Raw genomic sequence first — 19,910 nt, forward strand, 5'->3', positions numbered from 1 at the left:
TTCATTAGGCTTGAATTGGGGTGTGATTCGTGTTTTAGCGTTGTTTGATATGATTTGAGGCCTCGACTAAGTCTGTGATATGTTTTGAGACTTGTTGGTATGTTTGGACGGGGTCCCGAGGGGTTCGGGTGTGTTTCAGGGTGGTTTCAGACCATTTCTCGGTCATTTTTAGCTGCTGGTTTTTGGCTAAAGCAGTGTGCTATGCGATAGCGGGTAATTGTCCGCGATCGCGATGAGTAAAATAGGACAAATTGACCAGTGCTTTGCGATCGCGGATGATCTTTTGCGATCGCGTATAGGAAACTTCTGTTGCACTGCCCCGATTTTGGAAGCTTATATCTCGCAATCTATAAGGAATTTGGAGATGATCCAAAAATAAAAGTTGTAGCTCTTTGTGTCTAGTTTTCATAAAAGCAAACCATTTGATAAGGCGATTTTAAGGCGATTTTTACGGAAAAAATTGGAGTAAGTGCTCCTTATCCTATATTGATTATATTTCATGATTCCATACTCATTTACATCATGAATCCGTGAATTTATGGAAGAAAAATTAGATTTTTATAAAATCTTCCAAAAATGTAAAATGAAGATTTGAAGGTCAATCCGTTGTCGGAATTCAATAATTTTTGTATGGTTGAACTCGAATCGGAACGGGTGTTTAGATTTGTGAGTTTTTTCGGGATTCGATATGTGGGTCCCACTGTCGATATTTAAAATAAATTTCGGATTTTAATCCGAAAAATTAGTAAATTCATATGGAATTAATTTTTACGATTTGTATTGAGTATATTGAATTGTTTATGACTAGATTTGAGGCTTTCGGACACTAATTCGCAAGGCAAGGGTTTATTGGAATCTTGAATTTTGTTGCGAAGCGAGGTAAGTGTCGTGGTTAACCTTGACTTGAGGGAATAGAAACCTTGAATTATTTGTCATGTGAAATTCATGGGAACGACATATAGGCAAGGTGACGAGTGTCTATACATCGTCAAATTAATTGTTTGCATGATTATTTGAAAATCATAAATTATTTTAAATCATGAATTAATTATTATAGTAATTGTTTCTCTCATATTCCTTGCTCAATATTATGCCTTGAATCCATGCTATAATTTTTACATGCTTATTTGATTTATGTGACTTAATTGCTACTTGACATTTAGCATACTAATTATTAAATTTCATATTTCCTCCTTAATTTCCATAATTAATTGCTACTTGTCATTACTTATTTCTAAATAAATCATAATTATTGTATGCTTGTTTTCTAATAATTTCTTATTGAATGTGGTATTTATTGGAGTATTTTTATTACATTTAAGGGTTGTTTAATTTATATTGTTGGGGCGGATTGCACGCCACAGCGAAATTGAAAATGAATAAATTGGGGGATCGAGTTGCATGCCGCAACGGATTGTATTTTAAGTTTATATTATTGGAATGGGTTGCACGCCGCAAAGGGGAATTTATTGAAGAATTATATTGTTGGAACGAGTTGCACGCCGCAACGGAAATTGATTGAAATAATAGTTGGTTATGACTGCCGAGTTGGCTTCAACTGTTGAAATGAGTTACTTGTTTTATTTCTATTATTGTTGTTATTACTATTATTGCGTACAAGTTAATGTAAGTGACATGCCTTAGTCTCGTCACTACTTCATCGAGGTTAGGCTCAGCACTTACAGAGTACATGGGGTCGGTTGTACTCATACTACACTCTGCACTTCTTGTGCAGATTTTGGAGTTGGTCCCAACGGCGTACCATAGACTTGCTCGGATTCAGCAACACAAAGGAGACTTAAGGTATAACTGCACAACGTCCGCAATTTTGATGTCCCCTTCTATCTTATCTTAGCTGTGTATAAATATCTTTCAAACAGCTTGAATTTTATTCAGACCTTTATTTGTATTATTCTAGTAGCTCCTGCACTTGTGACACCAGATTCGGGGATGTATTTGGATGGTTTGTTAGTTATGGTCTTCCGCACTTTATTTCAGTAATGAACTTCTGTTTAATTTAATCTGTTTAAAAATGGTAAAAATTATTCTAACGTTGGCTTGCCTAGCAAGTGAAATGTTAGGCACCATCACGGTCCCGAAGATGGGAATTTCGGGTCGTGACAAGTCCGATCTCAATCCAACAAATAGTTACATAAGCATACAAAGTGAGGTTAGCAGAAGAAATTCTGCGGCCATAGAAGAAATTGCGGTCTGCAAATTCCATCTGAGGCCGCAAACAACGAAGGAAACCCCAACAGACTTTCTAGCAAACTGCGGACCGCACAGGAATTGTGTAGCCGCAAACGAAGAGCTTGATATCAACTTCAGAGGGTGTGTAAATTTTCAAGTTCCAAGTCCCTCAGAATTTCGGACAGCACAAGCATTGTGCGGCCGCAGACATAAAAGTGCGGACCGTAGAAGACTAAGTTGTGGCCGTAGTTCTAAATATGCGGACCGCAGAAATGTTGTCTCACGGATACATTTCAAAATTGTGCGGTTGTAGAACCCCAGCTCCTGCAAGATGAAGAATTCTGCAGACCGCACATGGAATTGTGCGCCCGCAGAACCTCCCGAAGGAAATTTTTGTGAGAAATCTATAGCTTTGTATAAATAGGAATGTTTCATAAAATTAGGTCAACTTTTGAAATCATCAAGTCCTGTAGACGTTTTTCTTTGCCTCTTTTGGAAGTTTTCTATTTTTTAGAGTATTTCACTATAGATTTTATCATTTCAACTTTACAATATGAATTTAATTAGTATTTCTTCTTCTATTTCTTCAATTCAAGCATGAGTAGCTAGATTTTTACTAAGGTTGTGACCCAACCCTAGTGTGTAAACCTTATGGGTATCTAATTTAGTGTCTGTTTATGATTGGGTGTTTATTATTTAGCCTTGTTTATGATTTAATTTGTGAAATTAATAGTTGCAAGCATTAGTTCAGGCCTATTTGACTTAGTCTCTACTTGAAAATGAGAAACTTAGTCTAGGAAAACTTGGCTGACAAAAAATTAGGTGAATCGAGAGATTGATTAACCAAATTAAAGGGTTCAACCTAGAGATAGTAATAACCTGACTTGAGCTTTTATCAACCGTTTTGTGTGATACCCATTTGGACTTGAGAAAGCTAAATTAGCAAAACCACTCTCTAACTGAGAGGTATTGAGTGAGTATTTGAGAGTTGATAGCTATAATACACCCCGATCAGCAAAACAAGCATTAAGAGTTTTATCCCATTAGGCGAACACCTAGGTGGTGGTCATAGCCCTAGGATTTTTACAAACTTGAAAAACAATAAAAACAATTATCCTAGTTTTATTTCTTTACTTTGCAATCTTTAGTTTTAAAATTGAAATAGCAACAAAACCATTTTGTGGAAGTGAAAACTAAGATAGTTCAAATTCACGCATTAGAATATATACTCCTAACACCCATCTAGCTCCTTGTGGATTCGATCCCGACTCTTCCTTGGGTTACTATAACTGCAATCGACCGTTTCATACCTAATTTTGAGGTGTGCATTGTGCGCGATAATCAGGTGATTTTTGAGTCGATTTTTGACTTTTGACTAGTAACTTAGTATTTTTCTTCTGGAATTGATCCCTTTAGCCCGTGATGATTATATCGAATTATTTATGGCTAGATTCGAGGCATTCAGAGGCCGATTCGGGAGGCAAGTGTGTGTTGATATGCTCGGATTGAGGTAAGTAACAGTTCTAAATCTGGTTTGGAGGGTATGAAACCATGTATTATGTGTCATGTGTTTGGTTTTGAGGTGTCGCACATGCTAGGTGGCAGGCGTGTGAGCGTGCACCGTGGGAATTGTGACTTGGTCAATTCCATGGAACTGTGTAATTGAATAATCTATTGTTATCCGTATATTTTACATGTATTAGATAAATTAAACTACAAAACATGTTGGAAATCATATTCCACGTGATGACACTGTAGGGACCCACATAGGTCGTGTATATGTTGGATTACATGCTAAATTATTGTATTGTCCTCAATCACAGTTTTATTTGCATATCATATCTCAGTCTTTATTGTTCATTATTGATACATCATATAATTTATGTTTTGGGCTGATTTACAGGATTTCTGAGAGCCCGAGAGATTGGAGAGGTTGATGACTGAGTGAGTTCGAGGGGCTTATTATGAGGATATTTATGGGATCAGGTTGCATGCCGTAACATATTTCATTGATATATGCCATGATTGGCTAGTTATAGCGCTTGGGCTGAATGAGCCCCTCCGGAGTATGTACACACTCCCAGTGAGCGCAGGTACATACTGAGTGTGAATGCTGAGTGCTGAACAATTGAGACGAATGAGTGACTGTGATGAATGAGTGGCTATGAGGAATGAGTAATTGTAAGGTTGGAGTGAATGGGAGGACTGAGTGACTGCTGCTCTATGAGGATGCATTTAACCTCATTTTTGTTCCATTTCAGTTGTCATATATCACGGTCTTGAAATTTCTAAGAGCTATTATCTTCTACTTCAATTGAACTTGACATTAGTTAACTATATTTGTCTTAATTGTCGGATTTGAAAGCATGCCTACCTTCGTAATTTGAAATTACTGTAATTGAACTATAACTGTGAAGCTCGTCACTACTTTCAATTCGTTATTTAGTATTGTTACTTATTGAGTTGGTTGTAGTCACACTACACCCTATACTTCGTGTGCAAATACAGGTGGTTCTGGACACGGTGGGTGTTGATTCCATCGCACAGTTGCTCTTTGGAGATTCCAAGGTAGTTGCCCGGCGTTTCATGGACCTTATCTCTCCTTCTCTATCTTCCTCTTATTGTATTTAGTCTCAGACTATCATAGACAGTATTTTCCATACTTGTGATATATAGATGCTCATGTACTCTGTGACACCTCGATAGTTGGGAACTTCCGCGTTGAGTTTTGGGTTTTTATCCTGCTTATGTGAACTTTTATTATCTAAACAACTTTAATTCATTTTCTGTTAAAAGTGCTGGAAATATTTTGTAATGTTGGCTTGCCTAGTACCACGTTAGGTGCCATCACGACATGTTAGGATTTTGGGTCGTGACAAGTTGGTATTAGATCCTAGGTTACATAGGTCACACGAGTCATGAGCAGGTTTAGTAGAGGCTTGCGGATCGGTACATAGACGTCTGTACTTATCTTCGAGAGGCTGCCTAACCCTTAGGAAAACTTTACTTTTTGTATTCTTATCATGTGGATTTATTGATTTCGGTAACTAAACTTCTGTATTCTATTCTCTAACAGATGGTGAGGATACGTGCTACCGGACAAAATGGCTAGACACCAGTACCACCAGCTAGGGCAACGAGAGGCCGAGGTTGCGGTAGGGGCCGCAGTAGGGGCAGAGGTACAGCTCATGGAACAGCTAGTGCAGCATCTGCAGATCCACCCGTTTCTCCTGCTCAGAAGCAGGTTCCAGATATAATTGAGCCAATAGGGCCAGATCAGGCACCAGCTGTGCCCATTGTGATTCCAGGCCTTCAGGAGGCTCTAGCCTAGATATTGACTGTTTATACTAGCCTTGCTCAAGTGGTTTCGGCTCAGGCCGCACCAACCACTTCTCAGGCCAAGGGAGGTACTCATACCCCTGCCGCCCGTACTCCAGAGCAGGTGAGGTAGGGACTCCAGACACCAGGGGTACTACCAGCCCAGCCGGTTGCTGCTACTCAGGCCCAAGTGGTCTCCATTATGACTGATGATGAGCAGAGGAGACTTGAGATATTTGGTAGGCTTCAGCCTCCATCATTTAGCGGGTCTGAGTTAGAGGATGCCTAGGGTTTCTTGGATAAGTTCTAGCGGATTCTTCGCACTGCGGGTATTCTGGAAACCAATGGGGTCTCATTCACTATTTTTCAGTTTGCTAGGGCTGCCTTCAGATGGTGGGAGGGTTATGAAAGGCGTAGGCCGGTCGGTTCAGCACCATTTACATGGCAGGAGTTCTTCGTTCTTTTCTTGGAGAAGTTCATGCTGCAGTCTCGCAAGGAGGAGCTGCGCAGACAGTTTGAGCAGCTACGTCAGGATGGCATGTCTATGACGCAGTATGAGATGAGGTTTTTTGAGTTGGCTCGTCACGTAGTTTGGTTGGTCCCACTGATAGGGAGAGGATTATGAGGTTCATTGATGGCCTCACATATCTATTGTAGTTGCTTATGACTCGGGAGAAGGTGTTTGGTGCTACTTTCGATGAGGTGGTTGACATTGCTCGGCAGATAGAGATGGTTCGTAGCCAAGAGCGTGGAGAGAGGGAGGCCAAGAGGCCTCGTGGATCGGGTAGTTTCAGCGGCAAGGGTCGTCCTTATAGGTATGCTCAGACGGCTCGCCTAGTTCACCGTGGTGCATCATCCAATCATGGTTCATACAGTGCTCATCAGGGTCAGTCATTTCTCAGTGCCCTTCCAGCTTAGTGTTCGAGGTTCCCTTCAGTCCCCACCACCAGCACCGGGAAGTTGCTTTGAGTGCGGGGAGTTTGGGCATATGTGGATGTAGTGTCCTCATCGTCCTGGAGGTCCAGTGTAGCCAAGGAGTCAGGTTGCGACTTCAGCACCAATTACTTCACCACTCGCCCAGCCAGCTCAGGGTGGGGCTCTGTCAGCTAGGGGTCGCCCAACAAGGGGAGGCCGATCAGGTGGCGGTCAGGCGTGATTTTATGCTATTCCTGCCATACCAGATATTGTTGCTTCAGATGCAGTGATCATATGTATTGTTTGAGTATGCCACAGGGATGCCTTTTTATTATTTGACCTTGGTTCCACTTATTTATATGTATCATCATATTTTTCTCAATATATAGATATGCCCCGTGAGTCCTTAGTTTCATATGTTCATGTATCTATGCCAGTGGGCGATACTATTATTTTGGACAGTGTATATCAGTCGTGTGCAGTGACTATTAAGGGATTGAAGACTAGAGTTGATATCTTATTGCTTAGTATGGTTGATTTTGACGTGCTCTTGGGTATGGATTTGTTGTCTCCATGTCATGCCGTTCTGGATTATCATGCTAAGTTCATGGCATTGGCGATGCCAGGGTTTCCAAGGATTGAGTGGAGAGGTTCTCAAGACTATGTTCCCAGCATAGTGATTTCATATTTGAAGGCCCAACGGATAGTTTGGAAGGGCTGTTTATCTTATCTGGCCTTTGTGAGGGATGTTAGTGCTGATACTCCTTCTATTTATTATGTTTCGTTAGTGCGATATTTTTCGAATATGTTTCCTGCAGACCTATCGGGCATGCCGCCCGATAGGGATATTGACTTTGGTATTGACTTGGTGCCGGACACACAACCCATTTCTATTCCTCTGTATCGTATGGCACCAGCTAAGTTGACGGAATTGAAAGAGGAGCTTCAGGAACTCATTGATAAAGGGGTTTATTAGGCCTAGTGTGTCACCTTGGGGCGCACCAATTTTGTTTATGAAGAATAATGATGGTACTAGGCGGATGTGCATTGATTACAGGCAGTTGGACAAAGTTACAATCAAGAACAAGTATCATTTGTCGTGCATTGATGATCTATTTGACCAGCTTCAGGGAGCGAGGGTGTTTTCCAAAATTGATTTGAGGTCTGGGTATCACCAGTTAAAGATTCGGGACTCGAAAATTCTAAAGACAGCATTCAAGACCCGTTATGGTAATTATAAGTTCCTTGTGATGTATTTTAGGCTGACCAATGCCCCAGCAACATTGATGCATCTGATGAATAGTGTATTTCAGCCTTATCTTGACTCATTTGTCATAGTGTTCATTGATGACATCCTGGTGTACTCTCATAGCCAGGAGGAGCATGCCCATCATTTGAGGATTGTGTTGCAGCAGTTGAGGGAGGAGAAGATTTATGCCAAGTTCTCCAAATATGAGCTTTGGCTTAGTTGAGTGGCGTTCTTGGGGCAAGTGGTGTCCAATGAGGGGATTCAGGTGGATCCTGAGAAGATAGAGGCGGTTCAGAGTTGGCCCAGACCGTCCTTAGCTATGGAGATCCGGAGCTTTCTCGGCTTGGTCGATTATTATCGTCGCTTTGTGGAGGGTTTCTCGTCTATTGCATCGCCTTTAACCAAATTGACCAAAAGGGTGCTGTTTTCAGGTGGACGGATGAGGGTGAAGAGAGCTTTCAGAAGCTCAAGACTGCATTGACAACAACTCTAGTTCTAGTTTTGCCTTTAGCTTTAGGCTCTTACACAGTATATTGTGATGATTCTCGTATCGGTATCGGATGTGTCTTGATGCAGGAGGGTAGAGTGATTGCTTATGCTTCGCGTAAGTTGAATCCCCATAAGAAGAACTACCATGTTCATGATTTAGAATTAGCTGTCATCGTTCATGCGTTGAAGATTTGGAGGCATTATCTCTACGGTGTGTCTTGTGAGGTGTTTACAGATCATCAGAGTCTCCAGCACTTGTTCAGATAGAAGGATCTAAATTTGAGGAAGCGGAGATGGTTGGAGCTGCTAAAGGACTATGATACCACTATTGTGTATCATTCTGGGAAGGCCAATGTGGTGGCTGATGCCTTAAGTAGAAAGGCGATGAGTATGGGTAACCTTGCATTCATTCATGTTGGTGAGAGACCTCTTGCAGTTGATGTTCAAGCCTTGGCCAACCAGTTCGTGAGATTAGATGTCTCAGAGACCAGTCGGATTCTAGCTTGTGTGGTTTCTCGGTCATACTTATATGATCACATCAGAGAGCGCCAGTATGATGATCCCCATTTGCTTGTCCTTAAGGACACGGTTCAGCATAGTGATGCCAGAGATATTACTATTTGGGATGATGGGGTGTTGAGGATGCAGGGTCAGATTTATGTGCCTAATGTTGATGAGCTACGTGAGTTGATTCTTGAGGAGGTCCACAGTTCGCAGTATTCCATTCATCCGGACACCACTAAGATGTACCAGGATTTGAGGCAACACTATTGGTGGAGAAGGACGATGAATGATATAGTGGGGTTTGCAGCTCGGTGCCTAAATTGTCAGCAGGTAAAGTATGAGCATCAGAGACCGGGTGGATTGCTTCAGAGGTTAGAGATTCCGGAGTGGAAATGAGAGCGGGTCACCATGGATTTTGTAGTTGGGTTCCTGCGGACTTTGAGGAAGTTTGACGCTATTTGGGTGATTGTGGATCGGCTGACTAAGTCCCATACTTCATTCCAGTTGGGACTACTTATTCTTCAGAGCGGTTGGCTGAGATTTGCATCTGCAAAATCGTTCACCTTTACGGTATGCCAGTGTCCATCATTTTAGATCGGGGCACGCAGTTTACATCATAGTTTTAGAGAGCCGTGCAGCGAGAGTTGGGCACCCAGGTTGAGTTGAGAACATCGTTTCACCCTCAAACGGACGGACAGTACGAGCGCACTATTCAGATATTGAAGGACATGTTATGCACTTGTGTCATTGATTTTGGGGGTTCTTGGGATCAGTTTTTGCCGCTCGCGGAGTTTGCCTACAACAATAGTTACGAGTCGAGCATTCAGATGGCTCCATATGAGGCTTTGTATGGGAGATGATGTAGATCTCCGGTGGGTTGGTTTGAGCTGGGCGAGGCTAGGCTATTGGGTACTGACTTGGTTCAGGATGCCTTGGACAAGGTTAAATTGATTCAGGAGAGGCTTCGCACGGCGCAGTCTAGACAGAAGAGTTATGCTGATAGGAAGGTCCGTGATGTTGCTTACATGGTTGGGGAGAAGGTTCTTCTCAAGTTTTTACCCACGAAGGGTGTTATGAGGTTCTAGAAGAAGGGAAAGTTGAGCCCTCGATATATTGGGCCTTTTAAGGTATTTCACAGGATTGGGGAGGTGGCTTACAAGCTGGCCTTGCCACCTAGTTTGTCGAGTGTGCATCCAGTATTTAATGTTTCTATGCTCCAGAATTATGTCGGTGGTACGTCTCATGTTTTGGGTTTCATCACGGTTCAGTTGGATAGTGATTTGACTTATGATGTGGAGCTAGTGGCCATTTTGGATTGGTAGGTTTGAAAGTTGAGGTCAAAGAACATAGCTTCAGTGAACGTGCAGTGGAGAGGTTAGCCAGCTAGAGAGGCTACTTGGGAGACCGAGCGGTAGATGCAGAGCAGATATCCATGCCTATTTGAGACTGCAGGTATATTTTTAGACCCGTTCGAGGACGAACGCTTGTTTAAGAGGGGGATGATGTAACGACGCGGCCGATCGTTTGGAGAGTTGTAGTTCTGTTCCCCTATTTACTGCTCATTTTGTATTTTTTAGCTGTTATGTGACTTGTCGGGGTAGTCGATTCGGGTCCGGTAAGGTTTCGGAATGAACTGAGATACTTAGTCTCAAGGATGAAAACTTAAGTTGAAAAGGTTTACTGGATGTGGACTTAGTGTAGACGACTCCAGAATTGAGTTTTGATGGTTCCGTTAGCTACGTTGGGTGATTTTGGACTTAGGAGCGTGTCCGGATTGTGGTTTGTAGGTCCGTAGTGGAATTAGGCTTGAAATGGCAAAAGTTGGATTTTTGAAAAGTTTGACCGGGAGTGGACTTTTTGATATCTGGTCGGATTCTGATTCCGAAAGTTGGAGTAGGTCCGTAATATTATTTGTGACTTGTGTTCAAAATTTGGGGTCAATCAGACGTGATTTTATAAGTTTCACCGTCGTTTGTAGAAGTTGGAATTCCTTAGTTTCTATAGGCTTGAATTGGGGTGCGATTCGTGTTTTTGATGTTGTTTGATGTGATTGGAGGACACGACTAAGTTCGTATGATGTTTTAAGACTTGTTGGTATATTTGATTGAGGTCGAGGGGGCCTCAGTTTGATTCCGAATGGTTAACGGATCAAAAGTTGAAATTTAAAGGTTGTTGAAGCTGGAGGCTACTGGTGTAACCGCACCTGCGGAGCTTTGATCACAGGTGTGAGCTCGCATGTGCGGGCTGTGGTGCGCAGGTGCGAATTTAGAGGCCGCAGAAGCGGAAATAGGCATGGGAGCTGGGTTCGCAGAAGCGACTTGGAGGCTCGCAGAAGCGTGTCCGCAAGAGCGGAAGAAGCCGCAGAAACGGGTATGTGGTCGCTTCTGCGACACCGCAGAAGCGGGTAAGTTTCCACAAAAGCGGAAGTGCTAGGCAGAACATTTAAAAGCAAGGGTTCACGATTTTGCTTTATTGCAAACATTTTAAGCTCGGGTTTAGGCGATTTTTGAGAGGATGTTCGAGAGGTTTTCTTGAGGTAAGTCCCTTGTGCTCATTATTGATCAATAATCTTGTTTCCCCGTTGATTTTCTCACCTAGTTGGTGTGTATTTAACGTGTAAATTGGGAGTTTGAGGCTAGGGTTAGAGAGTTTTGATTTGGGGATTTGGGCGATGATGTGGTGTCGGATTTTGGCAAATTTGGTATGGTTAGAGTCGTGGTTGAATGGGCTTTCGGGTTTTGTAACTTTTAGCGAATTTTGAGACGTGGGCCAGGGGTGACTTTTGAGTCGATTTTTGACTTTTGACTAATAACTTAGTATTTTTCTTCTCGAAGTGATTATATAGAATATTTTATGGCTAGATTCAAGGCATTCAGAGGATGATTCACGAGGCAAGGTTGAGGTATATAACAGTTCTAAATCTAGTTCAGAGGGTATGAAACCCCGTATTATGTGTCATGTGTTTGGTTTTGAGGTGACGCACATGCTAGGTGGCGGGTGTATGAGCATGCACCGTAAGAATTTTAACTTGGTCAATTTCACGAAATTGTGTAGTTGAATAATCTGTTGTTATCCGTACATTTTACATGTATTAGAGAAATTGAACTGCAAATCATGTTGGAAATCATATTTAAACCATGTGTTAACACTGTAGGGACCCACAAAGGTCGTGTACATGTTGAATCATCTGCTAAATTGTTGTATTGTACTCATTCATAGTTTTATTTGCATATTATATCTCAGTCTCTATTGTTCATTGTTGATACATCACATCATTTCTATTTGGGCTTATTTTCATGATTTCGGAGAGCCGTAGATACCAGAGAGGTTGATGACTAAGTGAGGCCGAGGGAGTGATTGTGAGAATATTTATCGGATCGGGCTGCATGCCGCAGCATGTTGAATTTATATATGCCATGATTGGCTTGTTATAGTGCTTGAGCTGAAGGAGCCCCTCCGGAGTCTGTACACACACCCGTGAGCGCAGGTACCTACTGAGTGCGAGTGCCGAGTGTTAAGCGACTGAGAGGAATGAGTGACTGTGAGGAATGAGTAATTGTGAGGTTGGAGTGAATGGAAAGACTGAGTTACTGCTGCTCTCTGAGGATGCATTTGACCTCATTATTATTGCATTTCAGCTGTCATTTATCACTGTCTTGAAATTTCTGAGAGTTATTATCTTCTGCTTCAATTGAACTTGACATGAGTTAATTGTTTTAGTCTTAGTTGTCGAATTTGAAAGCATACACCTACCTTCCTAATTTGAAATTACTGTAATTGAACTATAACTGTGAAGCTCGTCACTACTTTCAGTTCTTTATTTAGTATTTTTACTTACTGAGTTGATTGTACTCACGCTACACCCTACACTTCATGTGCAGATCTAGGTAGTTCCGGACACGATGGGTGTTGATTCCATCGCACAATTGATCTTTTGGAGATTCCAAGGTAGCTACCCGGCGTTTCACAGACCTTGTCTCTCCTTCTCTATCTTCCGCTTATTGTATTTAGTTTTAGACTATCATAGACATTATTTTCCAGACTTGTGATGTATAGATGCTCATGTACTCTGTGACACCCCGATAGTTGAGAACTACCGCGTTGAGTTTTGAATTTTTATCCTACTTATGAGAACTTTATTATCTAAACGGCTTTAATTCATTTTCTGTTAAAAGTGTTGGAAATATTTTGTAATGTCGGCTTGCCTAGTACCACGATAGGTGTCATCACGATAGGTTCGAATTTTGGGTCGTGACATCTTCCTGTAAGGTGGGTCTGCCTCTGGGTGCCACTACTAGTATATCCCTATTTTTTAAAGACATATATGTATTGTTATACCCCATTTTGACACGGGTCAAAACAAAGTATAACATATTGGAAAGACCAAGGTTTAATTAAAGAGAGTCGCCACCTAATTATTTTAACGATGAATTAGGACACCAATTTTAGGTAATGTTTAAACTTAACCTTAGAAATTCTAGGTACGGATTCTAATTATCTCAAAAGGAAGGGGTAAGTCACCTTTTAATATCCATAAAAAAATGGTTAACCAACCAAACTTAGGTTTATTAGTTAGAAGAATGTTTGGAACGTAATTAAATAATTCACTTTGAAAACACTACTAAGTGCCTAAAATTTGTAATTGAATGGATATACAAATATGGATTAAGAAAACGGCCTTTAGAGTCGGACTTTGAAACACATGACTTTGTTTAACTCCAAATGTGATAAAGGTCCAAAATCATTGAACTCTATAACTTTAAAAAGAGAGCCTGCCAAATTCCATTTTTTGAAAACTCGCATTTTTAAAAGAAATGTAGTAATCCAAGTTTTTTAACTTACTAAGACGTGATGAAGAGAAAACAGTTTTTCCTCCTTAGGTCTCATATGAAAAATAGTAAACCCCAAAACGTTGAGTGCATTGTATCCTTTTAAGTCTTTAAAATACTTTGCCAAAACTAAAGTTGTGATCTTAAATGATAAAATTAATCATTAATCATCAATCATAGATTCAAATAAAACAAATCACATAGATTAACAAACATGAAGAGTAAGTAAAAATAAAAGCCGCCATAGGGGACCCAAGCGATTAGCTTGTTTTCTTGATATCTGGTACATTCTAAGAAAATGTGTTGTATTGACTCCATGAGCAAGTATGGGGGAGTCTCACATTAAGACTCCACGGGTGGATAAGGAGAGTCGTGTCGCTCCAAGTGTTCATGCAAATAAAAAGGAAGCCTTATACTTTTGCAGGGCAGCGAACTGAGGCGGGGATCTTAGGTGCACTATCGAACTCTGACCTAAGAACCCACTAACTTAGACTTAAATGGGACATTCTTTTTGTTTAAAGAGAGAGGCAGCAGCTTCAAACAGAGTTTAGGGTTAGGAGGCGGTTAACAACCATGAGGTTTTGTGGGTAAAAGGGCGGCTGAAAACCATCTCCCAAAATCTCTTCAAAGGCTAGTATTTATAGGCTGATTTCTAGTGTTCTTGGTTTTAGGCGGGATTTTGAATAGAAAAATTGAATTTTGAGTCAAGTTGGCCGTTCAAATTTGAACGTTGGAAGCCATGGCAGAGATAGCAGTATTGAGCAGAAATTTTAAGCCAAAAATGGTGAAGCGTTTTCTAGGTTGGATTGGGGAAGATTTTGGCTTTTGGTCAAAAGAGGAAGAAGAACGTTGGACACCATCTGATGAAAGGGAAGGGTTAAGATTAAGGATCCAGAGAGTTCTATAAGTTTGGACTGCTAATAATTGGGCTTTTGGGTCTGAAATATGTCCGAAATTATTGGGCTATAGAAAGGGCCGAATCTCCTTCTTCTTTATCTTTTATTTGGGCTTCTGAAATCTTATCCATATTATAATTAACAAAGCTATTAATATGAAATAAGTAATTAGATCTTAATATGCCTAGTAATAAATATTTATATTAAAAAATTTGCTAGTGTTTAAATAATTACGAATTTGTGTTGTAAAAATCTATTTAGTAGATAACCATTGATTTAAAATGGGCATGCAACAAATATGTAAATCACTTGAATAAATATATTACAAATAGGAGTAGGATTAATACAATGCAGTGAACAATATTTATAAAGGAAAATATTATTGGCTGATTTACTTTGACTTAAATTATTTGAGAGATAAAACCGTAGTAGTAATAGTAGTAGTAGCAACAACAGTAGTAATAATTATTATTATTAATAATAATAATAATAATAATAATAATAATAATAATAATAATAGTAAAAGAATAAGAAGAAGAACTCTAAATTGTACTAAAAATAACACATTAAATATTCTTACATCATTAATGATATTAGAAACTCAAGTAAACAATTTGGAAGAAAGAGCGGCAAAATTGGATGTCAACATGTATTCACATGAAATATTTGCTAAACTTTATGGATGTCTATGACTCCTTTTAGTATAGTATAGGTCCACCTCTATTTATTATATGTTAGAAAATAAATTAAAAATAAGTAATACTTAATAAGAAGGGTAAAATAATTATAAAATGATAAATCACACATTAATTTTTCAAATTAAATAAGTAAAAATAGATGTTTATTTTTAATATTATGAATAAGTAAATTTGGACGGATAGAGTAAAAATTAGACCGGAAGAAGCTCCTCATGTCTTAGGCGCTACTCTTCTAGCAATATAACTTTTTCTATTGTGATTTTTAAGCAAATTTGATTGTAGGAATAAAAGAGAAATACTTCTATTAGTTAAAATTATATATCGCCCACCATGATCCTATAGTCCGCTTATCGAGGGACAGAAAGATGGATCTTGAGAAAGAACAAACTTTATATTTATCGTAGTATTGAGGATAGATATTAGCGCATATTCAGTCCTTTGGTTCATCTGAATTTAATATTTTTGATGCGAAGAATTTATAAAAATTTATTAAAATTATAATTTATCTATCTATCTATGCTAATCTATTTTATTATAAAAGTACGAATGTTAAAACATTAAATTTTGAACGACTAAAATATCCTTAAATTATCGATCGATTTTTCTACCCTTTGAAAAGTGAATTAAGTTACATTCTATGTTGGATAATATTTAAGATTTTCAAGTTGGCTAAGAATTGGTCACTTTCAGTCTCATACCAAAACTTTGTCTTTGAGTTTCAATAATAAATACTTAACCTACTTTAGAAAAACTATTAGCATTAAATTTTCCGTTCTTCAACCAAATCTTCTCTCTTTTTTTGTTATTATTTATGTGCTTTATATATATACTTTACGATTAATCGTTTAAAATAAATTTCAAAAATATTATATGGTCAAGAAGTAGTTTCGCATGCCCCATCAAGATTTATATATTAAATGTTTCAGTTCTACCTTTTGTTTTGTTCTTACAATTTTATTATCTATATATCATGCTAACATGCAAGTCTATCATTCAATTCGGGAAAAACAAAAATTTTAGACAGTAAAAGTCACTTTCTTGATTTGTTGTTATCTGTAGTTTTTTTTCTTTTTTTGGTCGCATTTGATTTCTATTTTTGATTGATACGACCGAAATATTTGGATGTAGAAGTACGTATAGTCATAGTTGTAAAAGGTTACACAAGTTTCAGTAGAAAAAAAAGGAGCTCATAGAACTATTCCCACGCGTAATAGAAAGATGTGATATTATGATAATTCACTTGTGTGTAATGTATAGATCCGATCACAGGAATTATCTATAGGAAAATATTTAAAATTAACCATTAAATGTCGTTGTAAAGTCATATTACCCACGGAATTGATTAGTATATTGTGTATATATATCTGATGCTAATAATTATTTAAAAAAAGAATATATGCAGTTGAAAGTTTATTATTTTAGGTATGCGTTTCATAATAAATGTCGCAAGACAATCGTGCAAAGCACGAACATAGAGACTAGTACTATATTAAAAGCACGAAATTCCTTAGCGAAATGTCGTTCGCCTTATTTATCCCTCTAAAATAGAGTTCACACAAAACAAAATAATCATTTGATTATTTTCCTAATATTTTGAAATAATCATTTAATTATTTTCCTAATATTTAGGAATATTTACTTAAGTTTGTTTCTATTATTTAGGACTTTACAGTCAGATAAATTTCAGTTATTAAATCTCTTCTAAAATTTCGGAATTTAACATCAAAATTTTACTTGTATAAATCTTCTCATTGTTTTAATCGTGCTTAACTACATAAAGTATTTCAAAGAGAGTCTCATAATGAATAAATTTCTTCCGAAAAGGCATTCTAAGATTGGCACGTCAGGTATGCATAGTGTTCAACTTATGTTAAAAGGTTATCGTTTCTACAAATTTGCCGTTTAATGCTTCTTCGCGTTGCCATATAAAAATTGTTTTATTGTTAAAAGCATTGACACTATTATTTAGAAAGTTAATTTTAATATTCTTTTCGATCTTTCATTGCCATAAGTATAAACCATAATTTTTGATAAACGCATATTCATGTTCAGACCAACAAAAAAGAAATTATTTTTGCTTACAAATAAACAAAAGCACACATGAGAAACTAAGATGCACTATAAAAGATTTTTTTTATACAAGTAGTAGTGAGACGGCTTATATAAACTAAATTTATCACTTCTTTTAATTAGCACTGGTCGTAAATGTAATTTATTGTTGGAATGACAACAAATTGAAGGAGGCTTCATAGATTATACAGTTTCTAAATAGTGCAGGAGATAAAAATGCTATAAAAATAGATTTTTATACTGGACAAAAATAGTTATTTAAATTATTATTTTCAAAATCAACTAAAATATTAAAGACTTTTGAAATCAATTAAAATTTATACTATTGAATCTTTTTTATTTAAGTTATATAAGGAACTTTAAAACCGATTAAGATTTACCTTATATAAAACATTTAATTTCTGCAATTTAGTAGTAATACAAGATAGAAATTAATGACAAAAGATAAACTGGTAGCGCAAGAAAAGACTATGCAATGGGTAATTTAAGATGTAACTTACAATTGGCAATCTAAGATATGACATGCAATCTAATTTTTTTAATATTAATTCATGCTATACTATATATTTTATATTAAATTATTTGTTATACAATATTAAGTTAATATTAATCATTTTAGACTTTACATTGTCCATTAGTATCAATAACGCCAACCTCTTCATTCCAATTTATTTAATTAGACTTCCAATTTATTACTCAAACATAATTTATAATAATATTTATGCGACTTTTACAAACAATTTACTCACTGGAGCTACTATATTAAAAGCACGAACGTCTTTAGCGAAATGTCATTTTCCTTTTTTGCCCTTATAAAATAAATTTTATATTGGACAAAATTATAATTTAAGTTATATTCCTAATATTTAGAAATAGTAATTTAATTATTTACCTAATATTTAGGATTTCTAAACCAACTAAATTAGGTGTGTTAAATCCTTCCTAATTTGAATTGTGTCATATAACAGATTTGTAAAAAAAATAAAATATTAACTCATAAAAATCTTAGGAGTCTTATTGTTTGTTATTAAATTTTATATATCCGATTAATTCCTTAGATTATTTTAGGAAACATTTGGAGCACTTTTGAATTCCTTTAAGGTTTAGGACTAGAACACTTTGAAATCCTTTTAGGTTAAGGAGACTAAAAAATTTCATTAATTCTTTACGTTTTAAAAGTTTCACTTTTCTCCGTTAGTGATTGGCCACAATATTTACAAGTCTGTGATGAGCCTTTCTCCTTAATTTGTTTTATGTAAGTAGTTTCTTTTATGAATTAGAGCTTTATTTTGTTTACTATTGCGTATTAGAGAGAGTAAAAGAAGTTATTTAGATTTGTGGCAGAAGAAAGAAGACTGGGAATAAGAGGAAAGACTGTGAAAGAGAATTATTTTTTTCTATCTCCTCATACACTAATTTTATTGTTAAATTTGCAACAAGTACAACTTTGGAGAGAATCATATTTGAGCAATTATCAAGTTTGTCTTGCTATCTATAACTTTGTATTCTCCTGCTTTTACTTAATTTCTTTTTTATTTTTTATCTTTGCATGGGTAAAGAGATAGATTTTTATAATTTTCATATAAGTAGAATGTATTTATGTGAATAACTTAAACGTAAAATACTCTGACTCGAACGAATGATATGAACTGTTCTTATTTGATACTTTCGTTAGAGCTTGAATTTCACAAGTTATAAATTTCAAAACATAGGTCTTTGGAGGAAACTTATAGTAGATATATAATTTCGGTAAATCATGTTTTACTCCTTTAATTTGTTTATTGCATTCAAATTACCGATATAAACTCTCCGAGAAAGACTAATTAAGCAATAATAACTAAACTTCAATTTTCCTTATTCTTACTCATAAATTTATTATAACTGGTTGTAGAATTAAAACCAATTAGTTTTGTATAATTCAATTATCTTAGGAAAAAATAGAGAGAAATACTTTTTTTTGTGAAAGACCTATGTTTGATTTTTTGGGTATACAATAATATGTATCTTATCTTTTAATCAAACACTACTTTTATAAAATTTATGTAACAAAAAAATAAATACATATACTAATAATTATAATAATTAGATATAAAATATACTTTTGACTCAGTATTAAATTTTAGAAATACTTTTGAAATGATATATAGTTTAATAATATTTACATAATTTTTTTAAGTTTTATATTTATGAACATAGAGTACACGCGCAAAGTGCGTACTGTTGGCCCAAGTGAAGTTTTGTTTTGAAGATTGACAAAGGAAGCTCAGGCATGAACCAGGTCCATCCCCTGTGTATACAGACACGGGCAGATTCGAGCATGAGGAATGCACGTGAAGGAGATAAGCTTAACTTGTTATATCTGATATCTGCTGATCGAAAAGTTTGCATAATTGATAAGGAGAAGGACTCCTTACTCAAAGAGAACACTATCCAAGATAAGGGAGGAGTTATAAGTTGAGGATAACTAGAGCTCTTCCACAAAGGAAGAGTAGCATTAGAACTCTAGTTATTTCCCATTCTACTAATTCTATATATTGTAGGATGTTCTCATTCTACGGTCACGCACAAAAGCAGTAGTTAAACGTGAGTTGAGAGCAAAATAGCAAGGCATTTTGCAAACAATTCTTGTGTGATTCAAGTGTGCGAACCTGAAGCTACATGAACCAGATAGAAGAACCAGTTCCAAGTGTCTGTCTTTTATTCTAGTTCAATTGTAGTAGATGATTTTTAATTTGTACCTTTCAGCTTTATC

The 19,910-nt window shown here is 37.1% G+C and overlaps 1 protein-coding gene across 1 annotated transcript; it reads left to right on the top strand.

Moving 5' to 3' along the window:
• Positions 1–6,171: 6,171 nt before the first annotated feature.
• On the top strand, positions 6,172–9,987 carry LOC138897080 (uncharacterized). The gene is made up of 5 exons (XM_070183035.1): positions 6,172–6,394; positions 7,242–7,390; positions 8,090–8,386; positions 8,510–8,995; positions 9,886–9,987. The coding sequence occupies exons 1-5, from the start codon at positions 6,172–6,174 to the stop codon at positions 9,985–9,987; spliced, it is 1,257 nt and encodes a 418-aa protein (XP_070039136.1).
• Positions 9,988–19,910: the final 9,923 nt, after the last annotated feature.

This window comes from Nicotiana tomentosiformis, chromosome 8 (genome assembly GCF_000390325.3).
Source record: "Nicotiana tomentosiformis chromosome 8, ASM39032v3, whole genome shotgun sequence".
NCBI lineage: Eukaryota > Viridiplantae > Streptophyta > Magnoliopsida > Solanales > Solanaceae > Nicotiana > Nicotiana tomentosiformis.